Genomic DNA, 25,395 nt, shown 5'->3' with positions numbered 1-25,395 from the left:
ATTTTATTGACAGCACTTCATTATTGTCGATTGCAGTCTGTGAGTCCAGTCCACTAAATACATTATGCTAATTACCAATCTTTCAGGGTTGGTACTAAACTCAAATTAACTGTGCATGACTGTAAAATATAAACACATGCAAGATACATACTGGGCCTGATATATACTGAGTCATCCCCTTGCTTTAATTATTGTGTGGATTTTTGCTTGTGAGATACTGGGCTTACTCATTCCACATAGTCCTACTTTGTTTGATCGTGGCTACCTCTTCCTTGTTCATGGATTTCAGTGTGAATGCCACCATCAAATCACCCATTGTCTGTACAAAATTGAAGGTAGAGAAGAGGTGGGGGCCGCTATGAGAGGTGAATCTTTATTGCAATACTTTAGTGGATGCAGTAGCTACATGACTGCCTCAGAGAGTTTTGCCACCCATGAAAATTCCGTTTCACTCCTTCTTTCAATTATCAACTATACTCAGCATGCATGCTGATGCTTATACACCTGTCATACCTCATAATCCTGTAAGGCAACTAATGCAGGGGATTTGAGTCTGGCTGGCGTCAATTTCCCCAGTAAACTTTGTCAAATTCCTTTTATGCCCCCACCATGACTATAGTATGTTCATGCTGAGCTGAATCCTAAAAATAAACATTTAATAACCCATGGATGCAATTACACACAATCTTGAAATTTGGCTCATTTGTAGTACTGCTTGACCCGCTAAAAATATTTCAAAATCTTTTTGATCAAATGTTTGACATAATATTTATGGCCAATCAAAATTTTCACAATGCATTTCCTATGGGGAAGCCATTTATGTCCATTACAGCCCTTTCCCAAACTTGTAATGGAGCCAAACCGTATGTGTCTGTGTCTGTTACCAATGATCATCTGGTTGGTTTAAATGTTAACTATGTTGAAAAAAATCCACTTTTAATTTTTAGCTGTTTTTCAGGATTCAGTTCAATGTGAACATACTATAAGAAGGGTCAATTTCACTCAACCTTGCTGTATTATGCAATTTAATTTGCTGAGCTGGTGAAGAGTAGTGACTCTGTGGGCTCAACAGTCAAAAGCCCCAGACGTGGGGCCCAGTCAGTATATGGAGACCAAAAGGGGTGGGGCTTGACATTGATAAGTGCACAACCTCTGCTAAGGAACTGGCACTGCAGGATAGCTGGCCAGCACATATAGACTGATAGGTAGGTGATATACACTGAACCGATAAAGTGATTCTTTACTCATCCTCTCAGTGTCAGTGACTATATGCCATAACTACAGAACAAACTCCTGATCATGGTGTGCACACAGCTTGGCAACTCCTGACTAACCAAAACTAATGTCAGTGCATATGGTCAAGAGTTCATAATATAAAAACTCTTTTTATGTTATGAACTCTTTGATATGGTTAATTAATATAAACCCACAATCAGTTTCGTTGTATCGAATGCAGCTGGTTTCGTTATTAGCGAGGTTATTAGTCTGAGCGAGATTGTAAGGATTTCTACATTTGCACTTTCAGATTGTAACCACTTGTAGTGAGATTAAAGCAGAAATGGCCGACTCGGAGTTATCCGCGAAGCTCGCAAGACAGCAACAAGTTAACGAGGGAGAAGTTAAGCCGGTGAAAGTCAGCCAGTCAGTCTACGCCGAATTCAAAGAGTTTAGCATACAAGAAATCAAGGAATACCGTAAAGTATTTCAAAAGTAAGCGGGAAGAAAATGAAGTGAATTTTTACCTCTCTTTTAAAACCAATAACTGTTAATTCTGCTAGATATGATGTTGACAGAAGCAATTACATTGACCTAATGGAGCTGAAGTTGATGATGGAGAAATTAGGAGAACCACAGACTCACCTTGGCCTCAAAGCAATGATAAAGGAGGTGGACGAAGACAATGATGGACAAATCAGCTTCAGAGAGGTGAGAACATTGTAATGTAGACACTACATGGAGCTCTGTAGACACATGAAGCTCTGTCTGATTTTCCTAATAAAGACACTAGATGTTGGAGGACAAATATGCTTCCTTAAAAGGATGAGATTTGCAGTGTCAATTTTTCTGTATTGTAAACTATGTATGTTCCTACAAGGAAAGCTAATATTATTCCTTCCTGTATAAGTGCTAGTTGATTATCAAACACTATAATAAGACAATCTCAACTGTGATTTACACATACTAACCTATGGACCTTATCCGCAATGACGTCAGAAGCGTAAAAATGGCTGCGATGGTTGTGGGAGTAAAATTTATATGGGCGACCATTGGAGGAAAATTTTCGAACGATGATATCTCAGCCAAGATAGAAGATATCAAACTCTAACCTGCATAAGGTAACAGAATGAATAACAGCCTAGCGCTAGTTTGAAAACCACCTGAAAATCACTTCTACGTATTTGTTGTAATGTCTTATAGCCATACCTGAGGGTTAGAGCTCGATATCTTCTTTATATGATTGTTAAAAGTTTTTCTTCCCATAGTCGTCCATACAAATTTTACGAAAGTCCCACAACTATCGCCGCCATTTTATGACTGTGACGTCATTGCGGATAAGGTCCATTGAAAGTTGGAGCAAACCTAACAGTCAGTTGGAGCAGTCAGCCTTCACAGGTGAATAGCGATTCATATTGAAAAAAATTTAATGAAAAAAATTTTTACCAGTGCACATGATCACTCTAGCATGATATTTTGATATGTGGTTGATTAAATGCATGTATCTCGTTTTGGTGATGTTTGTCTATGGGGGAATAAACATACTATGTAACATCTCACTGTGCTTACAGTATAAAGACCTGACCTTATCAATACTCCTCCACTGTATCATCATTCACCAGTAAGAGTTATTGATTTGATTTAAAGGCAAAACTTGTTGCAGTGTTTGTACAGAGAATAGTACAAACGTTGATTCTTGGTAAAATCAATGGTACATCTTATGTTGTTCATACCTTAATCCCACTTATTCAGTAGAACTTGTAACCACAGCTGAGATAGTTAATACGTTTATGACTACAATTGATCTTTATTCCTCTAGTTTATGCTGATCTTCAAGAAGGCTCGTGATGGTACTCTTACGGTGGCAGGATTAACTAAGATAGCTAGCGTGTGTGATGTTAGCCAAGAAGGAGTCGGTGGTGCTAAGAGCTTCTTTGAGGCAAAGGCTAAACAACAAGCAGATGCTGCCAAGTTTGAGAATGAAATAAAGTCAGAGCAAGAGAAAAAACGAAAGGAAGCTGAGGAGGCAGCAGAAAGGAAACAGGCATTTAAGGAGAAGGCATCAATGTGGAAATGACATATAAAACCTTCTAAATTTTATAACATTATAATCTGTTGGGTTAATTCGTACATGTTTTTCCGTATAGTTAAAAAAATGGATAGTTTAGAATGCGAGGTGCCGTATACTACAGTAGGACTTGCACTGAGTAACATCGATTGTGGTGTTAGATTAAGGGTCATGGGGATCCCGAAGTTCTACCGGTGGATTAGTGAGAGGTACCCCTGTCTGAGCCAGGTCATCGCTCAACAACAGGTAGTGTGTGTCGTTGGTCAGTTCCATTCGTGCTTTATTACTCCTTCCCGCTGCTGCACAGATCCCAGATTTTGATAACCTATACCTGGACATGAATGGGATTATACACAGTTGTACACACCCTAACGACGATGACCCACACTTTAGGTTGTCAGAAGAGGCGATGTTTAGCGATATATTTCATTATATTGAGGTAAACACTCTAGTGGTTGGTGTGCATTATTTGAAACTCCTGAATTTCAGGTGTTGTTTCGAATTATTAAGCCGCAGAAGGTGTTTTTTATGGCAGTGGACGGTGTGGCACCTCGAGCTAAGATGAACCAACAAAGAGGAAGAAGATTTAGGTGTGTACTATAGATAGATACTAGTCTTGCGTGGCCAGACCGCTTTTTTCCGTGTATTGGGTGGGGAAAACAGGGTCTGGTGCAACTCCAATAGCTGTTTACTTCTGAGCCGCCCCCAGACTCTGGGGACGCTAATTGAATAACATTGGCCGCAAAGGAGGTGCCATGACGTCAGTAAAACAATGAAATATTTGTACACTCCTGGTCCGGTTGTGAGTCTTGTTACACGATGAACTTTCAAGACGCTATAAAAGAGACATCAGAGCAAATTAGATGCATTTAAAGGATAAACAGATCGAAGCCATCTCGAGTTTACTTACTGATGTCATCGGCGCCTCCTTTGCAGCCAATGTTATTCAGTTAACGTCCCCAGACAGGGACGGCTCAGAAGTAAACAGCTATTGGGAGTTGCACCAGACCTTTTTTCCCCTCCCAATACACGGAAAAAAGCGGTCTGGCCACGCGAGACTAGATAGATACGGTGTGCCTGTACCTGTGTGCAATATATGGGCTGGTATGATGTATGTGTACATATGTACATTGGTGAATGTACTTGCCACATCATAGGGCTTGTCGTGAAAGAATTGAAAATGTTACCGTCAACATTGCGAATTCGAAAAAGTTTCCAAAAAAGTTTAGGCTATCTGATATCCTTTTGGGACACACTTTATTATTATTATTACACTTTCAGTTGGTTTACATTGCACACTCTGCAGATACCAATAAATTCTGGTAATGTTTTAGCTATGAGCTTTCTGTGTTGAAATTTATGCTGTCCACAGTACCTATGTTAAAATACCTTATTTGTGAGGACAAAGAGGTACTTATTTTTTTACCCTCTAAAGGGGAAAAACTATATTGCAGCTATAATATGCCAAACCATTCTTGGTTATAAGGCCTCCATTGTAGAGTGGTTCCTTATCAACTTTCGTTGTACGTGTGTGTATCAAGATGTATATATGTCCACAGGTCAGCACGAGAGGCACAGTCAGTTATGGACAAAGCAACTTCTCGTGGTCAGGTGCTACCCACAGAGGAACGGTTTGACTCCAACTGCATCACACCCGGCACAGAGTTCATGTGGAAACTGCACAAACAGTTGAAATATTTTGTCCACCAAAAGACAACCAATGATCCACTGTGGCAGCAAGTAACTGTAATACTGTCAGGCCAAGATGTGAGTGTTACTTTGTGCAAAGTGCTGTCCCCTCCCTCCCACTAACCTTTATAACACATTACACCTGGAGCCAAGTGCACATAAAAGTACTGTCTGTTACTAAAGTACAATACAAGAACTTTTGTATAACTGCTGAAATCAAGGAGTTCAGTGTACTTAAGTACCAGTAGTCCAGTACCTGTGAACATGGTACCTAGAAGTTGGAAATTTATTTTTGCAGGTCTTTTGATGGTTTATATGCAAGCATGAGGATGACAATATTAATGTTAAATTACATTTCACCCTCTGATAAAGCTTTTGTTTTGTCAACAAATGTAAGAAAAGCTGGCGCTTGCCAGGTCCTGTGTCAGTTGTAACACATGAACAGCACTATCAGTGGCAGCTGGTATCAATACCACCAAGTCTTTGCAACTGGCTGACGTGTAGTTAAGCTTCCAAGGGGTCCAAGGGTAGCCAAGCTCTGTGGCTTTGTATCCTTTGTCTCAGTCTGTTCATGGGGCCTGCCCCCATTTTTAAAAAAAGGGTTTATGGTACTGTAGTCATAAGTATCTGTTTCACAGATACCAGGTGAAGGAGAGCACAAGATTATGGAGTATATTCGGTACCAGAAGACCAGATCAGACTATGACCCTAGTACAAGACATTGTCTGTATGGACTGGATGCTGATCTGGTGTGTAATGTTGTACTGTTGTAGTTGTATTATTAGTCAATATGTTGTATTGCCATATTGCATGTACCATTTTTGTAGTCTATAAAAAAAACTCCTAGTTGACCAAGTTTAATTGTTAAGTAATTTATTCCTACTTGTAATTAGATCATGTTGGGGCTGGTATCACATGAGCCGTATTTTGCACTACTCAGAGAAGAGGTCAAATTTGGCCGAAAAGCTTCAAAGTTAGTACCTCTCACTTATGTACCCATGTCTAACAAATTTTGTCTGCAGGAGTTCTGGCCCTGATTGTACAACATTTCATTTGCTACACATCTCATTGCTAAGAGAATACATTGACATGGAATTCTCTGTCGTCAAGGTAACAATTTTTGATGTCTCGTGATGTAGTGTGATGCTATGTTACACCATCATTAGGAGAAACTGCCATTTGCATATGATCTGGAGAGGATAATAGATGACTGGGTGTTGATGGGCTTCCTGGTGGGTAACGATTTCATTCCACACTTGCCCAACTTCCATATTCACCAGGTGAAGGAATAACCTGCTGACAACTATGTGTCCTATATTCATGTCACCATCAGGACACCCTCGCTTACATCTATTCCAAGTATCAGGAAGTGTTGCCTACACTGACAGGTATGATGTCCTTATATGGGTGTATATTTGTGTAATTTGATTGGCTAGGTTATATCAATGATGGTGGGAATTTGGACTTGACAAGATTTGAAATATTTCTACAGTCATTGTCATCAGTGAGCTGTGTGCTCTTTTATCTAGCCATGTTTTATGACAACTTGTTTTGTTAACAGTTTGATACAGATTATCTCAGTGGACAAATTGGTGACCTGAGATGGTTCCAAGCAAAAACTGGAAAAAAGCGGGACAATGCTTCAGAGGATCCAGCTGTGCTGGAGAAGCTAATGGTGAGTGTTGTTGAACTCCTGTTTTGTCTTGTTTCCATTTGATAACTCGTTCTTCTGGTTCATTATTTGTACTTGCAGTGTGTGGGTGTTTGGGTAAAGCCTGCATTTGTTTTTGCTGACGCTCATTAGCCTTTGGCATTTACCACACATGTACAAAACACCTCAAAAAGAGAACATCAAAGGACCTGCTTACCCCGAATAAGGCTGTATAGTTTATTTGTTTATTTTATTTTTTTTGCTGCTTTCTTAGAATTTGGTGATGCTAAATAACAAGAGATCAACAGTACTAGAGTTGGTAACCATGAAGCCTTTTTTAATTCCTGGTATTGTTTAGGGGTACGACATGCAGGTGAGTATGGCAGTAGAATCGTGCTACTCATAAAAGTGCTAGTAAATTTTTTTGAAGAATGCATTACATGTTCACAGCGATATATCAAGGTCATTTTACATTTGCTATAAATGTTCTCCACCATCCGTCATCATTACTGTAAGTCTTGTTCCATTGTAAGGCAGAGCACAGAAGATCACCTGTTACCTGGTACCAGTAGCACCTGTTCTACAGTGCAGGCTTGGCTGTTGAAATTGTACATCTGTGATTGACTATTTAATGGTCTCCATGGTTGTATCACATTCATGCAGCAGGCTGCAGCCTAGCTTGATCAATCCTTTTATTTTATGGCTCCTAGACTTGATTGTGTTGTGCTTTCCATCGTATGTTCAACATGGCTACCATTTTAGTACATTAGAAGGTGGTTTCGGTGGTTGTTTTATTAGAGTAACTTGATCGTATTTGTGTGTATATAGTGTATTTGTTTTGCCAAAAAGTTAAATTCAATGGGAAGTAACTATCTTATTGTGATAGCATCACTTGTACCAAAGTTCTAAAAAAATACATTATATAAATTGTGATTCATAAAGATGTTTACAAGATGCCAAGGTGAGTGTATACAGGCACCATCATGTACCACCCTGTCTGGGTTAGTGTAGAGTTTCATGTTAATGGCATGCAGAGCAATAGTCTGAATACTTTTAAGTGTTACATTACAGCCTTTATTGCATGATTTGTGAAGCACTGTTCCTGAAGAAGTTCAGGAAGAGTCAGAGGTTGGTTAGGTTGGTAAGGTTGGTACTGGCATCGATATCCACTAGTTAGCTCTGGAAAGAATCATATGTACAGGCTGTAGTAATGGTGGTTTAATCCTCTAAGAAGACATCATCACCGACCTTATACCAGCAAGCCAGTGCACTTTGCAGTGTAGATCGATGAAGTGTTGATCTTCTTAAGTTTTGGAGTGCACAAGCTCAGATAAGTACTGGTCACTTATCATTTATCAGTGTCTAACAACATATTTGGTGAACTGATGTCAGTATGTTTTCTTGATAAAAAGCCAATCACTGACTTGATTGTAGGAGCCAATAATCAGTGTAAGTTGCCAATTATCGGCAGGTACCAATTATTGGCACTTGTAAAGTATATACTAACACTGTGGGCTGTTACACCCTCTAAAACATTTCTTATAATCAGTAATTATTGTTGTTAAAGTGCTTTACAAGCTATGCTGGCTAATCATGAAGATAATTTTGTATTGCAAACCAGTATATGCTTTTAAGTCTAATGTGAAGTTTTTGTGGGGTGTATGGTCCTTGGATAACTCCAAAGTTTTATGAAGATGAGGCCAGCTATTTGAGAGATATTCAGGTACAAAGAACCAGAGAGTTACTAATGAATTTGCACAGTCTGCCAATAATTGGTCGATCGTTGAAGTACAGGGTGCCAATAATACGTACTTCTTGTAATAATTGGTGCACTTTGCAATTTCACTTATAGCACGATGCTCACTAATGTGAAATAATTAAAATTTGTTGCGTTAAGAGACTAAAGACTGCTGTATTGAACAGTTCAAACTGGAAGTTCATATGTCATTACAATGAAGAACTACTGTTGCTTGACATAATGGTATCAATAATTGGGTACTTGATCCAGCTCCAGTACAGACAAACATGTTTGTTTTGACAAAATTCACTTTCACCTGTTGACCTTTGATTCTTACCACATATAAATATTCTGTGGTAAACGTTCTACCAAAACCAGTGGTCAGAACAGTTTCCTGTCATATATAGGCCACAGTTGCATTATCTGTGTCTAATTCATCTCAGCGATCTTTTCACAATGTGCACGCAAGAGAATCATGGAAATGCTCCTGGGGACCTTGTTGGGATAGATGCTGGGAGAGATGATTTTAGTGATCAGTTTTCCACTCATTACGGATTGCAAGCAGATTTTAATCTTGACTGTGGCTTGCTGTTGGAAATTTCTCACATCACAGCGACAATATCGTCATGTTGAAGGTAACACTAACCGAGTCAAGTTTGGAGATGTCCAAGACGGGACAAACGGTTATCTTACTATGGGGAGAGCTCATGGACAATTCCAGACTGGTGTAGGTCCGAATCAAGGTACGCAGTCAACAAGAGTGATAGCTGCTGGAATGACTTACCAACTGTACACACATGGGCAACAACCAAATGCCATCTTTGTTGGCGTACCGTTGGTGGCACGCTTGGAGTCCATTGCTGTTAATGTTGATGGTTTTAATCAAGGCTCTATTGGTGGGTCTACACTGAATTACCACAATGCAGTTCTTTTGGAGCTTCAACGGATGCAGAGAAACATGCCTTAACTTCAGGGGAGATGTGAGCATATGATACCACAGCAACAGCAACTACAAAGCGGGACTGACCATATTACAGAGGGGCTGAAAAATGTGACCATGCAAGATTAGGATTATAACTGTGCTGCTAGTTTTAGAGTTAAAACACTGCAAGATTAGGGATATTTTATCTTTAGTTTCTTTAGTGCTGAAATTATGTTGCAATACAACTCAAAGTGCATATATTACGTATGGTACTGCCATTTTGTAGCATGCACATAAATGCAATTGAGTGTTGACCGCCATTCACTCATCTACGATACCAACATCATTCATTACATTGTTATACTAGCAAGCAGATCAGAGTTGGTGTCGTTACTTCAGAAAAGTAACTAGTTACTCATTAGTTATTCATTACTTTTATCCCATGTAACTTCCTTTTTAAAAGGTAACTAAGTATCTAGTTACTAGTTACTTTCATAATATAAATTGTGCTTGTTTTTTAGCTTTTGTAACATGCTCAGCTATGCATGTAATAAATATGTGCACTGAAAATAATATTTCTGTGGCCATTTCAGCTCAGTTTCAATTATTGTTAACATTTGTTACTCAAGCATAATCATGAAGAGCAGTATACAGAATGTGACTACTTAAGCATATATGGCACAAAAATTGAAGTGTTCTTGCTTTTAAAGCATAATTACTCCTAGTTACAAGTTATTGGTTACAAAGCATGTAACTAGTTATATTACTAGTTATGTAACTTAGTTACAAAGTAACTAGTTACCCCAATTCTGCTAGCAACAAGGTGTGCACACAGTACAACTGTACAAGTGAAGTCTGTGACCATATTTAACTAGCACTCACAGCATATCACAAAGTGCAGGTTTGATTTCTTCACTGTTCGACATTGTTTTGTCCTGAGATGGTCCTTTTCATCAACCGCAGTATGTACAATACACACATCATGGACTTTCCTTTGTACCCAGTTCTTTTTGCTGACAATGCAAGGTGTTCATTTATTTGCGATAATGCATCAGTAGTGGCTTCCTGCTAATAATTTATTTAGTACGCGCTGCTCGACTTTCTGTGCTGGCAGGTGTGTTTGTTTCTCGTGTGTTTGAGTTCAACTGACTGTTCCAGACAACAGGTGTAGGATAAAGACTTGTTTTTAGTGAAGTAGAACAGGTACATGCTGATTAGTTGGCACAGTTTAATTGCTTGCATTTCTTAAAGGGTAGCTATCTCATTCTATGAATACCGGCTAATTGTTTGTTTCTTGTGTGTTTGAGTTCAACTGACTGTTCCAGATGATGGGTGGATAAGAACTCATTCTTAGCCTTCTCACAGGTCCCTAGTGGGATAGCATTCACAGACTGAGAAAATTAGTATCTTAGCAAAGTGGAACAGGGATGTGCTGATTATAGTTGGCACGATTCATTTCTTAACGTACTGCTTTGCTGTGTGTGTAAGTTCTTTGTACTAAGGTATTTCATTCTATGAACACTGATGTACTGGCCTGTATGCCCAGCTTGTTACAATTGAGATTGGTTGCTTTGGACACTTTACACCTGTGACGCTGACTTGTGCATGCAAGTTACCATCCAGATCTATTAAGCCATTGTTTGATCAAGCTGCCAGAATTGCAATACCCTGCTCAAGTTATACAGAATTTTCAATGCTCACTTCTCAGAACTTGTGGGATCTGTCAGATCTGTTAAACTAATTAATTCTAATAATTGATGTGTGTGCGTGTGTGTGTGTGTTTGCCTTTCCAGGGCTCCAGCTGCTTTAAAACTTCTTTGTACCCCTGCGTCTAGGCCCCTTATTTATTTCCTGTACTACACTTGTCTTAAACCTTAATACATATAAATCAATCAATTGTTGTAGAATATCGGTACACTAATCTATGTGCAAAAATACAATTTATGTTCAACGAAAAATTGATATCGTCTTCTGTGATTGACTTCCCATTGCTACATCAATTCATGAAACAAACTAGTTACGTAGATTGATCACCAGTTCTATAAAAAGAACAGAAACAAGTATAAGAAAAAATTAGGAATTTTAAACTAGAGTAGGGATCAACTAGAATATAGTGCACCAATAAAAAGTACTGAAACAAGTTTGAGTATTATGACAGCAAATTACTGTAACAAAAGATGTGAATATCCGTGCTGTGCATTTTAATTACGGAAACTCCACAGCACAGTAGGGATATTCACTTCTTTTGTTATAGTAATTTGCTGTCATAATGTACCAACTCAACTTGTTTCAGTACTTTTATTGGTGCACTATATTCTAGTTGATCCCTACTCTAGTTTAAAATTTTCTTATACTTGTAATCATTAAGTGCTATAGTACTAGTAGAATAGTAGATTTGTACTTTTTGGCTAGAAATCAGTCTTTTTGTTTCCTTCACATTGACTTGACAGTAATAGTTGTCTGATGATGTGTTCAGCCAAGTGGAGCTTGGTAATGGCTAATGCTACTGGCTTGCTTTTGCACAGATGTCACTTGAGCCTAAGATAAGCTCTTTCGTGTACTGTAAGGGATACAATGTGTGGGCTGTGGACTTAGTCCTTCTTTGTGTCTTGTTTCTCTTCAAGTGTAAACGTGTTAATTTGTCATTGTTTTGTGCATTTGGCTTGGTACCGAATATGGTACCAGTACAACATTGCACTTGACAATGGGAAATGGTGGTACATGTTGCTGAACGTTGTGTTAAGGATGATTTAGGCTTCATCTTGTTTCAGGCCATCACATCATTTATGCTTTGCTTATTTTCTGGTCCCTACCATAATGGGACCCAACACCTTGGTATCCAGGCCAGTAATGTCTGTTGTTCCTTTTGTGTAGAGTTTGCAGTATTAGCCGCAAAAGTTTTGCATTTACTCTGTATGTATGTATGTAGTGCCAGGGGGTGATTAAAAGTAAATCTGCTTCCTTCTTGTCATCTATTTGTAAAAGTCATGTAGTTATTGTAACTGATTTACTATTGTATGCATACAGTACTACAAAATTTTTGTAAATTGTTTTCTTAGAGAGATCTTGGTGTGCATGATTTGGAGAGTTTCTTTGACAGTGATGATGATGAGGAGGAACAAATTGATGGTGGCATGTTAACAGAAATAGCTCAGTTCAAGGAGGGTTATTACAAGGAGAAGTTTGGATTTGCCAACATTGACAAGTAGGGATCGTAGATTCTTTTACACCTATATGTGATAATCACCTTGTTGCTAGGGATGTGTTGAGTGAGTTATCAACCTGTTATGTGGTTGCTATCATGTGGATCCTGCGTTACTACTATACCGGTGTACCCTCCTGGAGCTGGTATGCAGTATTGAGTTTGTATCTTTTACTTGTTTTCCATTCCACAGGTTCTATCCTTACCATTACGCACCATTTGTTTCTGACTTGAAGAGTTTTGCTAGCATTAACGTTAACTTCGATTTGGGTGTTCCATTTAAGCCTTTTCAACAACTGTTGGCTGTCCTACCTCCTGCAAGCAAGAAACTGTTACCACCAGCCTACCAGGTGTTTATTCATTGTGGTTTCCATCAGGAGCCCGTAAGCACCGCAAGGCACCTTGCGGCACTTAAGGGTTCCTGTTTCCATAGTGGAAGCTTTTAAATATATGTCTTCCTCCTTGACAATAACCACATAGCCCCTGATGGTGAATGAGCAGTCATCTCCAATTATTGATTTTTACCCATTGGATTTCTCCCTCGACCTGAACGGCAAACGACAGGAGTGGGAAGCCGTAGTATTGATACCATTTATTGATGAGGTATGGTAAGGTTGTATGTACATATTCTTGTTAATCCTGTGTCCAGGAACGGTTGCTAAAAGCCATGGAGCCCCAGGAAAGCAAGCTATCAACAGAGGAGGTACAACGCAATGCTGCTGGTACTACTTTAATAATGAAATATAATGGAGAAATGAAACCGTACAACTTCTCATCTTCGTTGGTGGGTAAATTTCCTGATATTAAATGTCAAACAAAGTAAGGTGTTATCTTCATGGTGATGTTGTTACCATGCCAACCTTGACCCAGGTGTGATGAGTTTGAAGCTGGTCACTATGGACCTGTTGATAATGGTGGTGCTGTTGCTAAGGACCCTGCTGCCATGGATACCGCAACTACACGGTGGCTTTTCAAAGGATTTCCATCCTTCACACATAAAACATTTGAGGTATTATTGCTAATGGTGGTACACCTGTACTGTGCATGTACAATTTTCTATATACATTACATAAATCTCATAGCTAATTTTGTAGTTGCATGGCTTTAAGAAATCTGCGAAGCTCACAGTAATGTTGTACTTTGAGAAAGTAACATGTTTCATATGAGCAATACACTGTACAAATACTCTTACATGCAAGCTTGTATCACATGTTATCACAGACACGCCTTCAGCAGTGTGGAGTGCAGGTGTTCCAGGTGGCCAGTCGAGTGTACAACATGTGTGTCATTCTAACCCCCCCTAATGATGACACACCACTGGTAAGTAGTTAGGAGTATTCTCATAACACTATTGTTACATCTAGAAATTGTTGTCATAGAATTTGAAAACTATTGCAGACGATCTGGTTGGCCGAACATGTTATGTTGATTGGCCATTTCTTGTTGAGGCATTGGTTGTGTCTGTTTCTGATGCTGAAGGAAAGTGAGTGAGCGTGGCTACTGTATCTTGACTATATTTGCGTATTTCCAATGGAACAAGTTCTCTGACACAAATAAACACAAGATAAAAATTTCAAATATTTATAACAAAGAGTAAGTGTTGCTCCAAGAGTCTATGTAGACCTCTATATTACAGCAACGACGTGTCAATCTCAAAGTGTCCATTATAGAGAGGTTGCATAATCCCAGGACCATGTCTAGATCAATGATGTTGGGAAGTTTTCATACCATAGGTCTCAGAAGCCCTTAAGCATTGCAAGGATTGCATCACCCAACTGTTCTGATAACAGAACACCCAAAGTGATTGCTCTATTATAGTAATTGACTGTTCTATTGAAGTACCTTTTTAAAATGTTGTGTACATTTTAATTCACACCAAACCATGGGTGTATAGTTGAAATCCAGATGTCTTAGGGCTGAAGTATTGATTTAGGGTGAGCTATCAAGTTTCTAGCTAGTTTAGCAGTGAAGTATTAGCAGTGAAGTTACGTTATGTTGGTAGCTACATGGAATGATTGAAAGTACTTGCGTATCCGACTAGTCACATTTTGTGCTTGCAGGATTTATTCTGATCATCCATTACAAGTGCGACAGCACAACGATAAGGAGTCCAAACAGTGGCAGGAGTACTGCAGTGATATAACACACCAGTAAGCCCTTGTAGATGAGTAGGACATTTTTTAAGCACTGCCAAAGTATTTTAAAGTCTGTTTGCCCAAGTGAAATTTTTGGTGATTTAATTTGCAACAAGTACTGGTATTAGTTCATAGGCCTAACTACTGAGAACATGACAGAGGCGTGCCCTACAGTATTACTATTTCTACCATGCACATGCCTACTCTTCATGCAGTGCTTAAATAAATTTCTCCTGCATTTTTTTACCATAGTGATAAGGACAGTGGTTTTGTGTATTCAGGTACAGTCATCGTCGTGGCATCACCATTGGTGAGATTAAGGTGTTGATTGAGGCTAAGAAACTAGTTGGTACCAGATATGTGTCTGTGAAAACTGGAGAAAAGGGTGTGCTTCATTTGGAGAAACAGTGGTCATCTGGCTCCAGCTATTATGCATATCAAAATGTCGTCATGGTAATAACAATTGTAAAAGATTAGGGAATTTTCTATATGTGCATTCTTACCAAAAACCTGCAACTTTTAGTAGAAATGCCCCAAAGTTTTTTTTAAAAAGTGTTTGTATATGCTATAAACTCTTGCTGTTAGTGACATGGGCAATTTGTTTTCATACGTCACTGTGGTATTAGTGAATGTGTGGCTGCTATCGTTTCCATAACTACAACATGAACACCCTCACTTGAAGCTCTTGTTTGTGTGATAGCCTATTAAATGACTATACAATCCTTAGCAACACCTTCAGAGATATGCCACACCCAGACACTTCTATAGACTGTAGTTAAGTATGTAACCTAGTGTTGTGTCAAACTTGTTATTTTAACACTTGTTTAGGTCAATGATGTAAGGCTCTCTCTAGAAATGTTTTCATTAACAAAGCCAAATATTAAAAATTTGACCCTCAGGTATTAGACCTTAGACGTAGCTGATACACAGGAAAATGGACCACTAACTGACTGGGTTGTGCAAGTCTAAAAGATCAATGTACCAGTATATGTGGTATATAAATAACTAAATTGCACAGAACAAAGGTCTTCCACTGCAGTTACTAGGTGTACTACTTGAGTGTTAGCAAGCCCTGCAATTACAGTAAGACCATTCTATAACAAAATATGTGACCTACAGTAATAATGCTGTGATGTAATTATGGTTCATGTGTTCTCCTTTACAGGAGGTTACTCCTCAAGACGCAGGATCACAACAGTTGCCACTCAACACAGTCTACACTAAAGGATTACAGTGTGTACTGCTAGCTCCATCTTACTATGGATCCCTGGCTGATGTGAGTACTCTGTTATATCTTTAGTGGGTGTGAATAAGAATATTGTGGAGTGAGTGAGTTGAATGAGTGAGTGAGTGAGTGGGTCCTTACCTCCTCCCGTTAAGGGTCTTCATTGCAACTATATTCACTCTGTCTGACTGGGGAAATTTATCACACATTTTCCATTAAGTACCTACTTGGAAGTCATGTCAGAACACCTGTGACTCTCCTTAATATTATTACGTCATGCTTTGATGCAGGTTGTTTCAGTTGACATGGAAACGGACCGTGTCCATGTGCGGGCCAAGCCACACATAGACATTGACCTCTCTACCATATATGGAAACTGGGAATTGGCAGAAAAATATTACACCTCTCAGGAAGTGTGTCATAAGTTGCGTGTCTCCAACCTCGTCCTGTCCCGGATCTCCAGCAGTTGTTCTTGTGAGGAGACCAAGGGTGGACGGTATGAAATAACTGTTAATGTAGTGTATATATTTGAGGGGCCAGAAAATGATTTACATGTTGTATCCTACAGTTTTGTGAAATCAGTCTTTCAAGGCCTGGAAATTCATGGGTAATATTTTCATGAACTGAGCATTCATAAAATTGGCACCCTTGAATAAAAAAAGCCTGCTATATACGGTAGCCTATTTTTTTAGAGGGGTGGGAGGGATTTTCTAAAACAAGAAAGAGTAGAGCATTTTAAGTCTTAAAGGTGCAGGTACTTAATGGTAGCACTTCTCAAGCTACTTCCTAGAAATTGTCTTACACTCTACTGCTTTAGATGGGAATCATATATTTAGTTATTACATAGAATTTGTGTGTGTACCACATTTTCCATAGACGGAGAGATATTGGACTTTGTTTTAAGTATTCTAAACGTCAGCTGGAGTTGCCGGGATACTGCAGACACTACGAAGGAATGTGGCTGTACTCTGAGGCAGCTTTGAACATTTTGAAAAGTTATATGAAAAAGTTTCCTAACATGTTTCAACTATTAGAGAAGAACTCCAGTCAAAACATGTACACTGAAGAACACCTGTTCCCTGCTTCTGCCTCAAGGTAATTGCTCACATGATCCCTCTGTGATGTCATATTGTATTACTTGTTTACAGTGATGAGACATTGATAGGAGCAGAGGAGTGGGTGAAGGCATTACCAACACACGGATTACAGCCAATCAAATGTGGTAGTCATTCTCTTGATGCTCCACAAGTTACAGCCATCGAGAGGCTGGTTGCTGAGCAACTAAAAGATGTCACAAAGACAATAAAAATGAAAGTGAAGCCATGGTTACTATACAAGGTGTGTGTTTGTAGTGCTATGTGGAGAATCCATGTACATCTTTCAAAATGTTCATCTGCAAACTATACTGTTAACTAGAACCTAAAGTAGATAAAGATGGGCTTGTGATGCTCAAAATCAGCCCTCTACTGAATTGTGGTCTGTGTGGCTCCTTAGGCACTTGCCTAGGTTGCAAGTTGTCCGAGGATGCAGTTACCACTTGGTATTTTTCTCTCCATTCAACAAAGCCTCAGGGGCCCCTAGTAGGATAGTATGTAAACATAATCAAGTTTCAATGACAGAATATACACCACAGTCAAATCTGTCATTGTATGACTTTTGTTATGTAGTTGTGTTTTCATTGTTTTGTGTAGCCTACCACAGCACAGTCTGGAGTGTTGGTAGATCAACAAGCCACTCATGAACTTCTTGATCGTGTCATGAATGTCTCGTTGTATCATCCGATGAAATTTGGTCTATCTGGTACCATCACTGGGATTAGATGTGAGTTGTGTAGGCACTGATATGCATGCACTACATGACAAACACAAAGCTTTCAGCTATGTTGTACTGTGGTAGCATGGTCATACCTACCCAGTGATTCTCAGGTGCTGTGAGTCAGCACAGACACCCACAAGAGGCTGTATCGTGCCTCACAGGTGAAGGCGTGGGCTTTCCCACCTGAACCCTCACCCATTACATGAAACGTGGACAGTTGGCATGTCTCACTGCATCTACACGCATGTACATGCACACACTACTCACACACGCATACACACAAAACACGCACACAAACACACACGATTTATATGTAGTACAAGAGTTATGGCAGTTGTTTGACCTTCATTTATTCTTGTTAGCTTCTGAAGATGGTACCGATCAACAATATGAGATTGTGTTTGATGAATCGTTTCTTGGTGGGCACACATGGCGTTGTAGTGCCGGCAGAGCATACTGTCTTAATGCATCATCCTTTGTCAACATATCTTATGGCAGAAGACTGGATGCTAAGAAAAAAGGCGGGAGACATTTACACAGCAATCAGTGGCTACCTCAGGCTACATTCCACAATTTCCAGCCTGCAGAACAAGTGGATTATGGATTCTCCCACAAGACTCCAGACAGAGCAAATAAGAGCAGCTCAGAAAAACCACCGAGACAAAACCGTAAACAGTTGTACAAATCACCAGATAAGGCTGAAGTGCGTCTGTTGAGGAGACCTTCAGATAAATGTAAGAATGGTACCTTGTTTATGTGGTGTCATTGTTTCTATATAATACACTCCATAGCTACCACACCAACAAACAATAGTCGTAACAACAGTGTCACAAGTGCAGTAACTACAGGGACACCTAGTAGTGGACAAACGTCAGTATCAAGTAAGGCATATTTCTGACATCTTGTTGATAAACTTGTATCCCCTAGCAACTGCTCATGCTACCCAGTTCACTCCTTCAGTGGCTGCTGTTTTTGCTGCTGCGGCAGCTGCAAAGATTGAAGTAAATCATTAATTGTAATTGGTATTCATCTTATGCATCACAATTGTAGTCACCACCACTACAAAAGAGGATCACACCCACATCTACTTTAGGTACACCAACTGCCCATATTTCAACCACACCTACTTGCAAAGCAGCAACTCCTACTTGCAAAGCAGCAACTCTTACTTGCAAAGCAGCAACTCCTACTTGCAAATCAGCTACACCCACTTATTCCAAGTCAACTCCTACACAGGGGCTGTCCCCTCCTGTGCAGGCTTTGTTCTCTGGTGTTCAGCCCCGTCCTCCCATGTATGGCCAGGGGTATTACCCTTCACCACCACACAATTTTCTACCAATGGGAGCAGGTATTGTGTAGCCACACCCCTTCAGTGTGGTATAGTGTGTGGTGTTACTGCAGGCACTCCACCGAACTACTGGTTACCCAGGTCACCGATGATGTTTAACCCTGCATCCCGTCATCCTAATGGACCACAAGTGAAGTAAGTGTGTGCGTGTACGTGCATGCGTGTACGTGCATGTGTGTGTGTGTGTGCATGTATTAGTTTACATTATTAATTCTTTATGTTACAGTCCTGTAGCAGAACTACAGCATGTTGCTACCAGTTATGGTTTTCCACCAGTCAAGGTGGCCACCATCCATAATGATCCTCAGGTAAGGAACATGCCCCCACCAGCTCATATGACCACACCTCATGACATCACCAGGGTCTCTACACTGGAGTGGTAGAGCTACCAGGATTGGGGGTCTACCGGGGTACTCCGAGCACGGATGAGTACATGGCCAAATGCAGTGCTGCTGCTGTTGCATTAGCCATGCTGGTGAGCCCCACCTGCATGTACAATGGAACCTGTATAGTTAGGACCAACCAAAAGTGTCTCCTTAAATTAAAAAGTCTGGATTATGCTCATTTTAAGTGTCCATATTAGCAGAATCTTCCTTCTGTGTATATCATGGTTGAGTCTAGATATGGTAGGGTATACTAGTATATTAAAAATTATAAATTAAAAATGAAGTAGGAATCCAAGCAATAAAAAGTAGTGAAACGAGATAAACAATGGTAGCTGTTACAGTATAGCTCAGTGGGAAATCCTACTTTGGCATTAAATCCCTACTTTGGCATTGAACACGTTATACCATGCCAAAGTAGGGATTTCCCACTGAGCTATACTGCAATAGCTACCATTGTTCATCTCTTATTTCACTACTTTTTTATCGCTTGGATTTATAATTTTTAATATACTAGTTTTAGTTTTTTTTGTTAAAGCATACAGCTAGCTATAAACATGTGACTGTTCTATTAGGGTGACTGTTCTATTAGGGTGACTGCTGTATTAGAGTATCTTGAGTCAGCCTGGACAGATGTGTGCTTGCCCAAAAAGGGATGTGGTCATTGTGGTTTCGATCGATTCATAGTATTATCTTGAATCAGCCTACCAACTTGAAGGTGTGTGGTCACAAATACAGCTAGCGTAAAAGGGGTGTGGTCATTGTGGTCTCAAACGATAGATCGATAATATGTAGAATAAAGAATGGGTGTGATGTTGTGACCTATCATGGAGTACCGGTACCTCCGTACAGTAGCGTAGTCTAAGCGCCTTAAATAATTTTGTGGCATCTATTATGCTGCTTAAAGAAAGTGTTGATATGGAAATTAATGCCTCAATATGGTGAAGAAGACAAGCAGCCTGACAGAAGATAAAAGAAAAGACAAGGCGCACAGGGCGTACACTTGTCGGAACCCCAAAAGGCACATCCCACTGGTGAGTTTGTTGTTGTGGCATAAAATGGTGACTGTGCACTGCTTTGTTTGGGCTCTAGGCTTGCAACTGTGGTCAGTGAGTGAGACGAAATTTCGAGTTTTGATGATTCAAAAAAAATTCTATATCCGGCCGCCAGTAAGTGTTTTCTTGGTTTTAATGCTACATTTGATGCTAGATGGACTAATATTATTCCGTAAAGGTGATTTTTGTCGCATAAGAAGTTTCTAAGCTGGTTTTTAAAGGGCAATATTTTTGGTGGCGCACGTCATTTCGGGGGATTCCTACTTAAACAGTACGGTACAGTACTACTGTACTGTTTGGTAAGTATTGCTAGCCGAATCCTTTGTAGTTATACTCTGGGTACAAGACTCAGAACTGCAAGTTAATGATTCTTTTTTATTCTTGCAGAGGCAGCCACTCCTACCTGGCCCTATTGGCTACTCTCCGCCCTTCCTGCACCACCCACTGCAGCACTTTGCACATCCACAGGCACCGCTGATGCCACCAGTGAGCTCTGTACAACCTTCCTTCATACCACTACAGGTAACAGTCACTCCCCTAGGGAAATCATACTGTGTGATACCATGTATGCATGTGTTTGTTTTGTTCGTTCAGTTTTTAAAAAAATTTTAGTTGTGCATTATTTGTAAGTTTGCCAGCTTTCAACTCTAGCCCTAGCCCGACCAGCCCATTCTCATTCACTTGAGCCTTGACAGTTACTGTCACACAAACCAGTTCTCAAAATGTTTAGTGTTAGGCTGTGACACATGAAATATTTTAAAGCCTTACAATTCACTTGGTCTGCTCGTATCAAAGTGTTCTCTTTTTTTGATAGTTTTAAAAGGCCTACTAAATGATTAATAATTATCCCATATGGTTGCACAAACATGTTTTTTTTGTTTATCCCAGAGAACACATGTTCTCCTGTTTGATAGTACTAGTTTTTGTGGAGCTGCTGTACAAATTAAATTTCTTAAGTGTTGACAATATTAAAATTTAATTACTTACAATACATGCATGTCTGGTCTTTGTGCAGGTACAAAAGAAAAAATTTACAGCTGATACTACAACTTATACGGCCTCACCTCCGCAAAGAACCACTCCACAAAAATCACCATCACTTAGTGCATCACATGATCTGCCATCCAAGTCACATGATGTCCTTACAACTCAGACAAACTCTAATAATTCACACAGCAAGACGATCAGTGATACTGCACCAGTGGGACTTCTTCCTTCACAGCCAGTTCCTACACATAAAGCCTAAGTGTATCTGTCTCATCACTACCCCTCCTTTATTGCTGTATATTGTTTAGAATTTTAACTTAATTTGTAATAAGATGCACAAGAATTATTCAGCACCTGTAATAGTTGGAAGAGAGATTTAGCAAGTATTTAGAAATACAGCAACTACATTTTAAGTCTAATTATTATTTATAATTATATGTACTGTACAATCACAGCAACAGTAAAAACATGATAAAGATTTTTTTATTCTACAAAAATGCACTGAATAAGAAAAAAAAATACTGTGAACAATTCATCAGATCTTGTAGGATGGTTCTCGCTGCAGGCGGCTGTTTGCTGCCTGGATACTGGCCAGGATTTTGTGTTGGTGTCCAGATAAGGTGATGCCCATATCAATAAGGGTGGCTTGTGTTAGTGTCAGGCAGTCATTAGGTTCTAGGAAGTTGTTTTTCTGAAAAGTTTCCAGGTAGCGGTCCATTTTGATGGCATGCAGCCACATATCAACTGTTGGAAAGTCAAGCGGGTTGATCTCGTTGCCAGCAGTGATAGCATTTCCAGAACCAGGAGCCAGACGATTAGTCCTAGAAATTTACAATGTGCTGTAGTGAGTATTTTAGTCCTGATTGGTAAAATGTACTGGGCAAAGCTAGATGCACTTATTGTCATGGTTATAACTAGAAACGCATTAACTCTTGTTTTGTACAAGACAATGTGAAAACTTGTAACAACAACAAAAAAAACTTGGTACAATATAAGAGCAAAGATGTGGACAGGTCATGGATTGAATTTTATAACAGAGTGCATAAGTAGCTTGTTTACAACTAAATGGGATATATACAACAATCACAGACAATGTCATAACATACCTAGCTTGTCTCACGTACCTTCTTGTTGACTGGAAGTTGTTATTCAAGAGGGCGTCTAGCTCTTTGCCAATCTCATCAAACTTTGGCCGCAGTCGATGGTCAAGATTCCAACAGTCCAACATCACTTCATATACTGTCTGGGGACAATCCTGTAAGAGAAATCTCAATCAGTTACACACAATAGAATTATAATTCAACATTTCTACAAGACGAGTAATAGTGCACACCATGACCAACTGAATAGAAACCCCTCCATGTTATCTGATAATGGGACAAAGGAAGGGACAGCCAAAGTGATCCTCAGTCTTACCATAGATCTATGGTCTTGCATGCCAAGTTGTTTGAAGGTAGGATTTTGTGTAGGACCATGTTAGCAATATTTTCCACAATGCATGTAGGTTTCAGTACGTAGTACCTGTGCTGTATAGATGGTGACAATAAGAACACCTGAATTAAGCATGTGCCAAATACTGGGTATGGCCAAGTGGTCTCATTACAGAGGGTGTTAGCATGTACATTTCTTTGGCACACACCTCCTGTTGGTGGTCACTAGAAGATTCGCTACTACTGACTCCAGTACCTGCTTGAGTAGTAGTGTAATGGATGTGTGTGTGTGTGTGTGTGCGTGCATGCGTGTGTGTGTATCATTTACTGGAGACTTTGCTTGTGTGTCTTAACTTGTGAGGGGCTCCAGTTACACTTTACAACTGAACTATAGAGGATTGTCTAATTTGTAACTCTATCTTAAGACAAACCTATTGACCAATAAGTACATTTCAACTGCCATTCTGTGTAATTCCTTTTGAAGCAGTTTACTGTTGACTAAAGAAGCCATTACCACACATAAGACAAGCCAAAAGCAGCCAGCTACATTAATGCTAGCAATTTGTCATCCCACACTTTATGAAAGCATACTATTTTGTAAACTGATATTTCTGAAATTGAATGGTGTACTTTTTTAAATAGTGAAGCCACCTCTCAGTACAATGGGTAAAGGATTTAGATGTTCAATGTTTGTGCTGGTTTTCACGTACAGAAAGCCCATCAAAAAGGACACTCTGAAATGAGGGCACCTTGATAATCACTAGTTAATTGTCCCAAGGGTACATGTATTTAGACCCCTGAAATTTAACCTAAATCTATTAGTGAACTATGCATTTTGAAGTTGTTAATAAAAAGGTGTCACAACTACGGTATTTACTCGATTTGTGCCACACCTTCGAATAGTACTGCAGTGCAGTGTGGTACTATTCAAAGGGTTTCATCCTTGTTTTTATAATTTTAATTGCCTCAAATAGTACCGCACTACTTTTGTAGATGCTCATTACTAGTGTTCACATACCTATAGTATTCAACTCCATTTTGATTTATGGAAGGCATAGTGGCCTGTCACAGAGGCTATCACACAATTGAAACTCTGGATATTAGCTAGTAAACCGACTATAACACGAGTTGGTTGATAATATCTATGGCTACAAGGACTTGAGTGAAAGTTGTATAGAAGAAGTAAGTAGCAAGGTATTGTAATTGTTATAAAACTACCATGTTTTATAGAATGCTAGCAGTAGCAGGTTTTAAACAATAGTAGCGCACCCTCGAATAATACCGCAGTGTGGCACTATCCAAAGGGTTTTATCATTATTGTTAGCCAAAAAACTAACAGAACTCCTGCGGCATAAATTGAGTAAATACAGTAAGTAAAACATGACTTGAAAAAATTATACACTTATTCATTAACTGAGCTGTACCTTGGGCAATTCTAGCCGATAACCAGCTTCCACTTCATCTAGCACCTATAGCAAAAGATGTGAGGCCCATGCAGGGTAGCCCCTCCCCCACTAGCAACACACCTTATGATTGGACCAATCCCAGTAGGGTTGTTGTCCATAGCTCATCACCTCCCATAACAACACACCATAACTCCACACATCACTGGAAGTTGTGAACTTGCGATATTGGATAGCCTCAGGTGCCGTCCATCTAATAGGGATTTTCCCTCCCTGTGGGGATCACATGACGTTAAAATGACAACAAGAACAAGTGGCATATGTGTCTTACTGTCTTCACGTCGTAAGCATTTTCGTCATTTGTCTCTCGTGACAGACCAAAGTCAGCAATCTTGCACATTTCATCTTTGGAGACTAATACATTACGAGCTGCAAGATCCTATAACATCACAGACACATTAGCTCACAGCACCAACGAATACTGTTGTTAGACCTAAGACATGTCACTAATACAGACCCATCCTAGTTTGACAAGACTAATTAAAGAGCAAATTTCTTATTTCAACCAGACATCAGGACCCAAAATAAACAAGACCACAGAAATGTTCACTAACCAACCACAGCCACACTTGTCTGCATACAATTATGCAAGCTGTTTGTATAATTATATAAGTGTACACTTTGGTTGGAGTGGTCATGTACTGTGCCTTTACATGTATACCAGCTGTACATGTATATACTAAGGTGTGTTTAATTTCTGATACAGGTATACTTTACTGAAATAAAAACGACATTCTGAAAACATTGCACTATTCAAATTTAAACCTAACAAACGTCCAGCAGACAATACAATAATAGTATTCCTGTTACAACTACAGCCATATAAGTACTACATTTGTAGGGTCCCACCCAACAGTTGGACTGCAACAAGAAATTGAAATATGAAACCTTTACATGGTTAATTCAGCAGAACATGACACACAAAATGTCTGCATTTCAAAGTTATCAAACATACAGACAAGGTACTGTAACATGTTAAATTAGCACATTCACAGCCCTACAAAGTGGGTCATAACATGACAATACTGAGTCAAGTTCCTGGTGGCAGTACAAGCATGTCTTCCTGGAA

At 39.5% G+C, this 25,395-nt stretch overlaps 3 protein-coding genes across 6 annotated transcripts in view; 2 read left to right on the top strand and 1 right to left on the bottom strand.

The window, feature by feature from the left end:
* Positions 1-1,406: 1,406 nt before the first annotated feature.
* On the top strand, positions 1,407-3,390 carry LOC136242562 (EF-hand domain-containing protein D2-like). Of its 2 annotated transcripts, none has more exons than XM_066034010.1 (4): positions 1,407-1,497; positions 1,543-1,710; positions 1,779-1,926; positions 3,035-3,390. In XM_066034010.1, exons 2-4 carry the CDS (start codon positions 1,559-1,561, stop codon positions 3,290-3,292), a joined length of 558 nt encoding a protein of 185 aa, XP_065890082.1. In that variant the 5' UTR covers positions 1,407-1,497; positions 1,543-1,558; the 3' UTR covers positions 3,293-3,390. The 2 variants fall into 2 exon arrangements, with proteins under 2 accessions (XP_065890082.1, XP_065890083.1); XM_066034011.1 differs by having other exon boundaries at positions 1,421-1,476; positions 1,526-1,710.
* Positions 3,356-21,911, top strand: LOC136242489 (5'-3' exoribonuclease 1-like). The gene is made up of 35 exons (XM_066033919.1): positions 3,356-3,529; positions 3,591-3,722; positions 3,773-3,873; positions 4,843-5,050; positions 5,611-5,721; positions 5,866-5,945; positions 5,995-6,082; positions 6,139-6,252; positions 6,306-6,360; positions 6,409-6,476; positions 6,534-6,647; positions 12,343-12,488; positions 12,542-12,631; positions 12,679-12,835; positions 12,966-13,088; positions 13,135-13,304; positions 13,356-13,494; positions 13,707-13,805; positions 13,865-13,968; positions 14,546-14,635; positions 14,902-15,073; positions 15,786-15,896; positions 16,136-16,341; positions 16,722-16,940; positions 16,994-17,183; positions 17,537-17,666; positions 18,023-18,394; positions 18,452-18,541; positions 18,588-18,661; positions 18,711-19,008; positions 19,062-19,143; positions 19,235-19,316; positions 19,370-19,483; positions 20,834-20,968; positions 21,462-21,911. The coding sequence occupies exons 1-35, from the start codon at positions 3,371-3,373 to the stop codon at positions 21,690-21,692; spliced, it is 4,854 nt and encodes a 1,617-aa protein (XP_065889991.1). The 5' UTR covers positions 3,356-3,370; the 3' UTR covers positions 21,693-21,911.
* Positions 21,837-25,395, bottom strand: part of LOC136242498 (ephrin type-B receptor 3-like) — an 11,687-nt gene continuing 8,128 nt past the window's right edge. For 2 of the 3 annotated variants that reach the window (XM_066033930.1, XM_066033929.1), the window contains exons 14-18: positions 24,598-24,705; positions 24,390-24,539; positions 24,288-24,332; positions 22,540-22,688; positions 21,837-22,254 (exon numbers count right to left, since the gene is read on the bottom strand). In XM_066033930.1, the coding sequence (XP_065890002.1) occupies positions 21,969-22,254; positions 22,540-22,688; positions 24,288-24,332; positions 24,390-24,539; positions 24,598-24,705 (738 nt within the window). In that variant the 3' untranslated portion in view covers positions 21,837-21,968. The remainder of the gene's footprint in view (positions 22,255-22,539; positions 22,689-24,287; positions 24,333-24,389; positions 24,540-24,597; positions 24,706-25,395) is intronic. The other variant, XM_066033931.1, reaches the window with a different exon arrangement.

Source organism: Dysidea avara, chromosome 13 (assembly GCF_963678975.1).
Source record: "Dysidea avara chromosome 13, odDysAvar1.4, whole genome shotgun sequence".
Taxonomy (NCBI): Eukaryota; Metazoa; Porifera; class Demospongiae; order Dictyoceratida; family Dysideidae; genus Dysidea; species Dysidea avara.
Note: the sequence above shows the minus strand (reverse complement) of the source record. Positions and strands in the feature narration are given on the sequence as shown.